Source organism: Olea europaea, chromosome 11 (assembly GCF_002742605.1).
Source record: "Olea europaea var. sylvestris chromosome 11, O_europaea_v1, whole genome shotgun sequence".
In the NCBI taxonomy this organism is placed as follows: domain Eukaryota; kingdom Viridiplantae; phylum Streptophyta; class Magnoliopsida; order Lamiales; family Oleaceae; genus Olea; species Olea europaea.
Window position 1 is genome coordinate 3,523,854 of NC_036247.1, and position 11,392 is coordinate 3,535,245.

The 11,392-nt window shown below is 35.1% G+C and overlaps 1 protein-coding gene across 3 annotated transcripts in view; it reads right to left on the bottom strand.

The window, feature by feature from the left end:
- The window catches only part of LOC111403014 (mediator of RNA polymerase II transcription subunit 33A-like), a 14,378-nt gene extending 3,980 nt beyond the window's left edge, over nt 1-10,398 (bottom strand). For 2 of the 3 annotated variants that reach the window (XM_023031355.1, XM_023031357.1), the window contains exons 1-11: nt 10,075-10,398; nt 8,169-8,279; nt 6,977-7,330; nt 5,243-5,556; nt 5,027-5,118; nt 4,550-4,934; nt 3,919-4,126; nt 3,269-3,383; nt 2,145-2,306; nt 1,091-1,763; nt 615-821 (exon numbers count right to left, since the gene is read on the bottom strand). In XM_023031355.1, coding sequence (XP_022887123.1) covers nt 615-821; nt 1,091-1,763; nt 2,145-2,306; nt 3,269-3,383; nt 3,919-4,126; nt 4,550-4,934; nt 5,027-5,118; nt 5,243-5,556; nt 6,977-7,330; nt 8,169-8,279; nt 10,075-10,364 — 2,911 coding nt within the window. In that variant the 5' untranslated portion in view covers nt 10,365-10,398. Of the gene's footprint in view, nt 1-614; nt 822-1,090; nt 1,764-2,144; nt 2,307-3,268; nt 3,384-3,918; nt 4,127-4,549; nt 4,935-5,026; nt 5,119-5,242; nt 5,557-6,976; nt 7,331-7,469; nt 7,603-8,168; nt 8,280-10,074 lie in introns of those variants that run through there. The other variant, XM_023031356.1, reaches the window with a different exon arrangement.
- Between the last annotated feature and the right edge of the window lie 994 nt (nt 10,399-11,392).

Consider the following 11,392-nt stretch of genomic DNA (forward strand, 5'->3'; position numbering starts at 1 on the left):
AATCGAGCGAGGCAAGTTAAAAAGGGTGGCAGGGAATGGGGAAAAAGGACATGGGGAAGGGCAGTAGAGGATGGGGGTGAGGAGCAAGGGGAATGAAAAAATCCTTTCTTAATAACGGTGCTTTAGACATTTAATGTATAAAAAGGCCTACTAAAAGAAGAAAAAATATAGTTGGGTTTTTTTTATCACCTTGACTATTGAAAAAATCTCTTGTAAAAACTTGTAGATGAATAAGAACTACTAACGTTGAAAAATTTATGCATTACAGTCCTAGATTACCTCTTATAATAATTATTAATTAGTCTTTATTTATTTTCTTGTAATAATTAGTCTTTAAGAAAGCATCCCTCCTGTTATTTTAGCTTTCTAAACAATGTTAAAGTTTCTCATTCTCATAAAGATTTTCTCATACAAATAGGACTACTACTATTGAACAGTTCAAGCATTGGCTATGATAGACAGAATTATTGAAATTTCTGTGTTTCTCTGTCTAGATTCTTCCCTCACATCTTCTATTCATCTATTTTCCCTCTTCTCTTTGTTTTCTTCTAGTGTTCTACATCAAAGATACAATAAAAGGACGCATGCTGGATAGAAAAGATTCTGAAACCTACCAGATGAAGCAGTTGGAACATTAACACCAGCAGCAGCAAGTACTTCTTTCATTTCAGACTCAACTGACGTAAGAGTAGCTGCAGGGCTAGGCCAGTCTGTTCCATTCATTGGTACTGGTTTCCATAAGCCACGAGTCACTTCTGCGGAGAAGTATGTGATTATTGTGGCAAGTGAAGCAGGCAGGAAGTCCACTAGGTCCCTCAGGCCTGAACAGCGTACTCAAAAGACTTAATATCCTGTCAGTGAAAATCTTATACTACTATCACAATTTCTTTAAACCCGTGATATTCCATAATGCTAGGGATCGAAACAAAGAAATCATTGGAGTTCTGATTTCTACATGGTCCAACAGTGAAGATGCTAAGAAAAGATATCTAGCAAGAGATTAAGTTCAGGTAAAACAGTTGAACAACTAAAAGAACTAACAAAGATTATAGTGTACCCTGGAAAACTAACAAGATTTAAATTTTCTAACCTGTTGTCATGTCCCTTGATGAAAGTCTTTTATAAGCACAAGCTGTTAAGATTTCGTCAAGGACAAAAGGAACAGCTTCCAAGATAACCCATGCTGGAAGCAAGGGTATTTGGCCAGCATCTTCTGCACTGGTTACAGGGGGACCACTGGTTGTGATGCATGATGGTGTTGAAGAATTATCAGATGAAGTCCCACTTCTTGTCAATCTACCGTAGATCATATTTAGAATCTTATTAGCAACTTGATGAATTGGATTTCCACTGCGCAGACCAGAAAGTGTTGAGGCTATACAGGACCTATTTTGACAGTACCAAGCCCGTAATTTTGGATAAGAATCTATATAAATAGGTCCATCTGATATAGATCTGAGCAAGTTTGCACTACTCATTCTTTCTCCTTGAGAATCACCGCTGGAAAATTGGATGCGACTATTTCGTAACAGCAAAAGATACTCCAGCGTGAGTTCATTTCCAATTGCCCCTCCACGCCCAGTGATACAGTGCTCAACCGGAGGTCTATAAAATTTCCACAAGCGCATCAAAAAGAGAAATGCCAAAGAAAATACCATATATGTTGACGTCTCATTATATGTGCTCGTCTTGAGACTTGATGATGGTACAAGAGATCCAAACACCTCACAGAGTGGCATTAAAGCCGCAGCAACTTCAGGGACCTGCCCGATTGAATAAGATTAACCTATTAAAGACCATGTAGATAACGTCACGCACCAAGCTTCTAGATCATGGTAAAATTACATACATGTGAATTTGTTTAAAACTAAACTAAAATAAGAAAATATACCACCTCTGTAATGGATGGCTAAGTCTTCAGGTGAATTACAACAGAGCCACAAAGCTTATGAAACTAAAGATTTGCCGCCGTCCATTTATGAAAAAATGTGCACGTGTTAGGCTTTTGATAAAAAAATGCATCACATTTGAGAAAATGTGCACTTGTTAGGCCTTTGAAAAAATGAGCTTGCATAGAAGATTAATTAGTTGTCAAATGAAAAGTACATTAAATTATATTAAAAATAAATAAATAGAACTTTTACCATGCCGTGCAAGGAAAGAATGTGAGCTATATCAATTGTGGTAGCACTGTGAAGGACAGCACTAAGCATGGGCATATATTCCACAAGATGACTCCGGGATTCAGTAAAATTTGGAGGCACAGGAGGACAAAGAAGCTTGAGGGCAAAGTGAATGACATGTTCCTGCCAAACAATATTTGTAAAGGAAAGAAATTTATCTTCAAGACAAAAGTGAAAATAACTTCAAAAAATGCAAGAGACTAGATATGGTCATGGAGGAAAAGGGTTAGTATCAAAATCAAATTATGAAAACCAAAACGCATTTTGACAAGGAAAACATTAAGCCCCTGCCTGGTCTCCATTTTACCCAAAATGCATTTTTCTCTCTCATCTTCTTAACCACACATGATCCAATAAAATAATATTACACATAAACCCAAAACTTTTTTTTTTTTTAACCATACATTCTTCAAAAATATCACCATTCCAAAATACATTTTCCCCAAAAAATACATTAAAATGGAGGCCAAACAGGGGCTAAGTGTTTGTGTGAAAGTGATTATTTGAAAATTGATTTGTTTGTAGAATATGTGGTTAAAAAGTACGGAAAAGTTAAGGAGATATTTGAAAATGAATTTTTTTTTTTTTTAGGAGAATGTATGATTAAAAATGAGTGTGGGGGAAAGTGATTTTCAAATAATCACTTTCAAACAGGGAAGCACAGCGAAGAAAAGCAATTATTTAAATAAACATTTCGTGTGTAAAGATATAAAATCTGAAATAGTTTCAAGAACTTTGATTGCTAACAAAGTTCTCAAGCAAATGGTGTGATGACAAATTGATTTTAATCGTCAAAATCAGAAATCAAATTCTCATCTTTTTCTCTCACCCAAGCATGAAGCCCTTCATTTACTAATCCAACAGAGGGACAATGCTTTTATTGGTCACTGTAAAAAGAAAAGTTTTTCCACCTGATGCCAATAGATTCTAAAAAGAAAGAAGATTCACTTCCATGTTTGGTCAAAGAAGTTCGTCTGTCTAAAGCAGCAATGTACAAGCAATTGATCGAATGCAATATGGTGCATTGCATTTCATGCAGAGTTTGCTCCTGGTTTATTTAGGTGGCAGTATTTGGGATATCATACCTGGATATTCCATCCACGGCTGAGAGATGAACCGCATAGAATCTTTGCTGCTGCTAACTTCTCATCCTCCTTCCCAAACAATGCAATATGATATAACTTCTCAATCTCTGCTAAACTTGACAAAGAGCAAAAAAGACATTAACTCAATTATAAAATTTAACTGATAGAAGTAGAATGGTTAGCCTTCAAATGGCACTTTCACCCTGTCAAACATTAGGATCAATGAGTCTTACTGAAAAATATCCAGGTAATCCTAAATGCAGTTAAAGGGCTTCTATGTTACCCTATGTCAATTTCAATTTTCATTTATCTTAACTGAAAATAATTTTTCATTACTGTTGAATTTATTTATTCTAATATTATATAAGAAAATAAAATGAATGATGTTCATAAATACATTTACCATTTAAAATGACGGTGAAAATGTCATTTAGGCTCATCTATTTTTAAATAGTGCATAGATACCTTAAATATAATTTTTGAACCTATTGATCACTCTGTCCAAGATGCCAAATTTTGTAAGCACTTACAGATTAAATTGATCATTTAGTAATTTCTTCCAATAAAATAATGATAGTATTTCACTGCCCTCCAACTGGAAAAGCAGGACTTCATCAGTATTTTTCCCAAAAAAGTGCTGTACAAAATACCTTGATGCTGGATTTCTGATGAGAGCATTCACTAGGTTATCTGTTAATGGAGCTCCGTCCATAAATGTTGACCAAGGGGATCTTTGACAAGGTGATGAATGTGACTCAGAGACTGATGCAGGAGCATAACCAGGCCAAAAATATACTGAGGTGTCAATTAAGTTTCTCGCAATGCAAGCTTCCACTATAAGATGCCTCAAGTCACCCCCTAAGAACAATAGGTAATTAATTACTTTGAAATATATAAGAATGATCAGTCTGGGAAAAACAGGTACATAAAGAAACTTATATTAGGTCCTATCTAGTTTGAAATTCTTACACTATGAGAATTGAATTATATTGTACATGGAAACAAAATGACCTATTTTCTTTTAACTTTCTTCTTAATAGAAGGTTTTTTGATCCATACAAACAAAGAGCAAAATCTAAGAAATCAGAGAAAGAAGCACGATGTGTTTAATGCGATAGTTTTAGTGTGTCACAGTCTCCTGGTCATTTGAGAGCAAATTTCACAGTTCAATTGAAACTTCATCCTAGAGTAAAGTTTATTAAAATGAAAATGAAATCTTTGTTGCAAAAATTCTTTAGAGGAACGCCAACTCAAAACACATGGAAATTAAGTAACCTTTACCTTCTTTGACAAAAACTTCACTGTAATCACCTACGTCAATCCCATCTTTCACATTTTTAGCCCTTGAGATGAAACTTGCAGCCTTAGCAGCTGCATTATTTGATGCATCAACAACTGATGCAGGGGGGCACAGGAGGGTATGATAATGGCCTAGAGCTTGAAGAGAAGAAATTAGCCCTTGTCTTCTTGAAGTAAGAACAAGGCTACTCTTACTCTGTTCACAACCAGGGTTCAAATGCATGGGTGGCGTACCCTCTGTAAGAGAAGAACTATAAAAGGTTGAATTATCCCCAAAAACACGAGCAATCGCCAAAGGGGCAATAGATAATAGAACACATAGGCGAGCCTCAAGATGTGGAAAGGGCCCTTCCGAGGGGTCACGATCCTGCAACAAAGCATGGTGGGTACGTGTAAAAGTAAATATCGATAACATTTTGAATAATTGAAAGAAAAATGTTTCTTTGAGTTCATCTCAACTCGTTGAACTAGCCGAAGAGCTGAAAGCCAAAGTGCGAGGAAAGTCTCTTGCCAGCTCGCCCCATTAAATACTTGAAGTGTAATGATTGTTTCTGAAATTTGGTCAAAAGATTCAGGAAATGTCAAAGCCTTATGGAATGCATATAGTCAAATATATGACAAATTATGACTATTTAGTTTGAGAAATTTTCACTAAAAGGTTTAAGTCGGATCAACCTTTAAGTATATCAATAGCTGAAGTCACAGGAAATTGTTTTCCATCCATCGCATCCTCCATACATATGTCAAAAGCAACCCAACAATTGAACCGACCAGCTACAGAATGACAAGGTGAAGCCAATTTACAGGATTCATTATCCAAGAATGCTCCAATGAGCTGGTGCTTGTTCAGCTGACACTCCAGAACTGAGGTTCTGTGGATATTTGTAGACAACTTTGATAGAAGTTGGCTTAAGGGCTTCAAATTTGGTGACAACCTATGAGCTTCAAGAAACTCCATCTTTCTTAGAAGGCCATTAAACTTTTCAGGTCTATCCATCACCAGCCCCACCAGCCAAAGAAAAAAAGGATATGGAAAACAAATTACCAAAATATAATAAGAACTACTTTTAAAAAGAAAAATAAAGAAACCAAAAGGCTATAAGGAAAGAAACGTGAATGGGGCATATAAGTCAGAAATTGGCTTTCTCAGAATAAGCATAACCCAAGCGAGAGGATACCATGGCTTCAGTAATAGAACTTGTCTAGACCATAAGAATAGTTATATAAGAGTAGACTTGATCCAACTGTTTTCTCATGATTGAACACAAGAAGCCCTATAGATCACAAGAATTGAAAGGGAACATACATCTACCAGTTGTTCTCCATGCCAGAAAAGACAAAATTATTTAGGCAGACTTAATTTGATTGAATCACAACTTGTACATGATAGCACAACAAAATGTGTAGGCACAATTAACCCTTAAAAATGTCAAGGAAATTCCATGACTATGGTTTATCTCATCTATAGTAAATCATGTTGCATTGTCTGATGAGAGGCACATCCACTTACAATTGGGGTTGGGGTGAATTTTTATCCCTCCCTTCCCACCTGACTAAGCTATCAAGCTCTTGCAACATTTCAAATTCCTAGCTAGTACAGCATTCCACCATACGGATATTTTACCATGGCAGACAATGGCATGAACTGATTTAGCTATGAATGTCATCCACACTAACAATGGCTTCCCTCTATCTGTTACGCACGACTAGTAAGCGATAGATGACAAGAAAGCACAGCTACACACATTGAAGATTTCATCTAATTTATTACCAAAATACAGTATAGGTTAGGCTGACGATAACCTTGGTTCATCAAATATAGTCCTTGACCATTACATCACCCTCCATGAGTTACTTACCACCAGAGGTAATTCCATCAGGGCATTTTAGATATGTTATGAATGTTGAGTCAATGACTCTGAAGTCCAAGGGACCCAGGGAAACAGTGTGCATGCATGACAACATGGGATAGATACCCAGAAAGGATAAAATTTCTAAGTTCTAGGAAACCTTTAATGATTTTGTTAATACATAAAATGTATAACAAATGTTTCTAAACATGAGAAGAAGAGGAATAAACCCCACATTTTGAGTCCGTGCATGCATATTATGTACTTTGTGCAGTTGATATCAAATCATTGCATATGTAATCAAACAAGAATTTGGAATATTTGAACCCACATCAAATACATGTTACGAAAGAGCCATAAGAATATGAAACAATCACTGGTCCTTTTACGATTTTTTTCTCTTTGAGTAAACAATTGTTAAATTGAAACAAATGTAACATGAATTAATCTAAATCTGATAAGTACGGAAGCAGATCACAGAACTCAATAACGGGGAACAGTATATACTAAAGGGGTCAGAAGAGAGTTATTCGCAAACTAACAAAGGAGTTGGACATACATATTCAAGTGAACAAGTCGAAGTAAACCCACAGCTCTTTTGTTGTCTGTTAGCTTTGTCAAAACCTCCAGGCACATAAAAGAATTTGTTCTTCTTATCAGTTCATGAAATTCATTTGTTTTATGGACCTGATTCTCTCTAAAGTCTATGTCCATTCTCTGAGTATCTTCACTTTTGTTTACTTCACATGCTCCACCTTTTGATCCCATTTGCAATCCCAAATCATCCAATGTGCTATCAATTAAGTGAACAATAATGCTGAATAAGCACAAAACCATTGCATGGCCAAGTTCAAAAACTTGAAAGCTATATATCTCTGAAAGCTGAAGGGCAACATCTATGGACTTCGCTATCCTGTGAAACAGCAAAAATGAGTACGTTGTCGATTTTATTGCATCTACCTTCGAGAATTTTAATTTAAACCACAACGGGAGGAGGAATTTTGCTTTGGCTTTTAATTAAATTGCAAAAAAAAAAAAATCATGGCACTTACTTCTTTTTGGAAGAATCCATTCCAAGTGGTATAAATGAAAATGTGTATATGCTTAGAAGTTCAAGGTAGAGTCTATAAGCCTCTGGTTGAGACTGTCGATGTGGAATAATTCTGTGCAAAAAAAATGGTGCCAATCAGAATTCATATTCTGCGGAGTAAGTACAGTAGGACATTTAAGCTCAGCACACTCACTTCAAACATTTTGTTTAGACATATAAAATTTTTTTGTTCAATATATCTAAAAACTTTTTGCAAGATTTGAACCGTAAAATGAAATGCTATATCCAAACAAGGTTTAACAAATATTTTGTTCGATTAAACTTGATTAATCTTATTGTACTATGCAAATTAGATAGAGTTCAATTAGAACGGACGAATAGAAGGAATGACCAGCAGAGCCAAGTAACCTGTAAGCCCAGCCCCCATCTTCCCCATACCAGAGGCAGAGCCAGGATTTTATCCAGTGGGTGCAGGATTTAACTAATAAAATTTTTTTTGAAAGAAGACAATAACAAAAGGATATTTAGAGCCTGTTTGAGCCCCATTTTTTCCTCAAAATACATTTTGGTATTGCCTTGTAATCCCTCTGTCCCATAAAAATGGTCCCATTTTCTTTTCCGTCCGTCACAAATTATAGTCCCGTTTCTTATTTAAGAGTGTAGTTAATATATTAATTTCCCAATATGCCCCTATTTATACTTCTTTTTGGAAGAATCCATTCCAAGTGGTATAAATGAAAATGTGTATATGCTTAGAAGTTCAAGGTAGAGTCTATAAGCCTCTGGTTGAGACTGTCGATGTGGAATAATTCTGTGCAAAAAAAATGGTGCCAATCAGAATTCATATTCTGCGGAGTAAGTACAGTAGGACATTTAAGCTCAGCACACTCACTTCAAACATTTTGTTTAGACATATAAAAATTTTTTGTTCAATATATCTAAAAACTTTTTGCAAGATTTGAACCGTAAAATGAAACGCTATATCCAAACAAGGTTTAATAAATATTTTGTTCGATTAAACTTGATTAATCTGATTGTACTATGCAAATTAGATAGAGTTCAATTAGAACGGACGAATAGAAGGAATGACCAGCAGAGCCAAGTAACCTGTAAGCCCAGCCCCCATCTTCCCCATACCAGAGGCAGAGCCAGGATTTTATCCAGTGGGTGCAGGATTTAACTAATAAAATTTTTTTTGAAAGAAGACAATAACAAAAGGATATTTAGAGCCTATTTGAGCCCCATTTTTTCCTCAAAATACATTTTGGTATTGCCTTGTAATCCCTCTGTCCCATAAAAATGGTCCCATTTCCTTTTCCGTCCGTCACAAATTATAGTCCCGTTTCTTATTTAAGAGTGTAGTTAATATATTAATTTCCCAATATGCCCCTATTTAATGTGTTTTGTTATCACAAATATAATTTAGCCCCCGTTTAGCCTCCATTAAATTCAATTACATTACATTTCATTTTTCTCTCTCCTATTTTTTACCACACAATTTTTCATAAAATAATATTATACATAAATCAAAAAATTTTCCTTCTTTTTCAACCACTCATTTTTCAAAAAAAATATTATTCCACCCATTTTCATTTTCAGGAAATGGGGGCAAAACGGGCGCTTAGTTACCTTGAATATCGATTCCATTAACGTAGGAATATGTTAGAAAAATGATAGTTATTACTTCAACTATATTAACTAAATTTTCTTAATCTGTGTGAAAATAGAAATATGACTATCTTTATGGAACGAAGGGGGTATTAAATTCAATTGTGTTATAGTCAAATAATTTCACATCTTCTTTGTTGCAACCAATAATCAGGAAACAAAACTTTAGGATAATAATCATATTTTGGCCCATATACAGAACTCACAGAATAATTCAATACGAAAATATCTAAATTAGAATTCCATGGAACAAAATTCCTTGAGCATGTGAACTCATATAATGTTGGTGATCAATACAACTATTGCTTGTGAAAATTAAAATTAAACTTTACAAATCTACATCAGAAAATCAGATGAAAAGAACAAAAGAGGAGAATTGGTACTTGGCAGAAGTTAGGGCAGAAAAGGGAGTAACTTGGCAAATTAAATGGGGGGAACGGGTGATATGACTTGATGAACTTAATGTTCGGTGGGAGTAATTGCCCCCACCAAGTCATGACTCCTCCACAGCCCCACACCACCGCTAAAAGGTTCCAGAGGTCCTTCTAGTCGCTTACTTAAATGCCTAGACAGTACGGAAAATTTCTTACACGAGGGCGCAGATTGAGAATCTGATAAGATACTTCAAAACAGTCATCTTAAACTCGGGTATATGAGTTTCCCCAAATTGATAAAGGTATAATTAGCACAAGCAAATAACTTTCAGACTACTTTCTAATAGCAACATCGATATTTTCCAAAAATTGAAAACGTGTCAACCGCCAAACAGGTTATCAAGCAGGTGCTCCAAGAAATGCATTATATACTCATAAAACCACAAGCAAGAACAAACTACTCGGAATCAACAGCTACTCCGCAACAAGAACGAGAGTACTCGAAAAGTTGAAATATCGTGAACATATTGATATGTGTAAAGGATAAAAAAGGCAAAAGGGAACCTGGAAGTGAGGAGGGAAAGGACGTGGAGAGGATAAAGAAGACCGCAGGAGAGGGCCTGATGGAGGAATTTCCACATGGAAGGGTTGTTGTTCGAAAAACAGAGCTGGGCTACTACCACTTCTGCTAATTCCGTGCTGGGCAATCCCCCGCCCATTTCCTCCACGCGTTTCGCCAACTCCATTGCCCACACCAGAGGCGTCTCATTCCCCACAGGGCATGTTTTCACCGTCATCGCCACCAGCGGCTCCAATTCCGACCTCTGCATCTGCTTCTCCAGTTGACTCCTCATTTACAAATTAAATTGAACCAACTGCAATCGTTACAGAAAGAGTTGAGGCAAAATACGGGATTGAAAATTGAAACATAAATTGAACGGGTTAATTATATGAATGGTTACTGAACTTTGCCTTATGTTACTACTTAGTCACTGAATTTAAAAATGTAATTCAATAGTCACTGAATTTCACCAAGTGTTACTAATTCATAATCGAACTTTAAAATGTATCTCAATGGTAACTGAACTTTGTACCGAATTACCCATCCGTCACTTCAATGGAAAAATCTGTTAAGTCCAGCAAACAGTGTCAGTTTGAGTGACGGATGGGTAACACGGTGCAAAGTTCGTTGGCCATTGGGATACATTTTAAAGTTCGATTATGAAATAGTAACACTTGACGAAATTCAGTGACCATTGAGTTACATTTTTAAGTTCAGTGACTAAATAGTAACATAGGGCAAAATTCATTTACCATTAAAATATATTTTTAAATTGAATTATTAAGCACTTGTTTGAGCTTCATTCTTTCCAAAAAAAAAAAAAAAGAATATATATATATATATATATTCTTAAATAATGATTTGACATCATTCAACCACACATTCTTCAATAAAATAATATTACACACAAATTTAAAAAAATTTCTTATTTTTTAACTACATATTTTCCATCAATATATTATTCAAAAATTCATTTTATCCCTCAAAATGGGGATCAAACAAGGGTTAAACTTCTCAAATCGACATTTATGAAAGTATAAATCAAAGAAAATGAAGGGAAAAAAGAGGAAACAGAAAATCAGAGACCTATAAATTAAATAAAAAAATAGAATTGTTGCTAATATTCATTCATCATGGTAAAAAAGTACGTTTAATTTTTAGATCAACTGATATCAATTCACCGTATCTCAAACTCTGCATAAATAGATTAAAAGAGAAACAGTTAGAACACTAAAAGAAATTGACAAAGAAAAATTAAATAAAAGTACAAAAATGTTCGAATAGTGCCAATGTAATTGATATTGATTTGATTTTTCAACT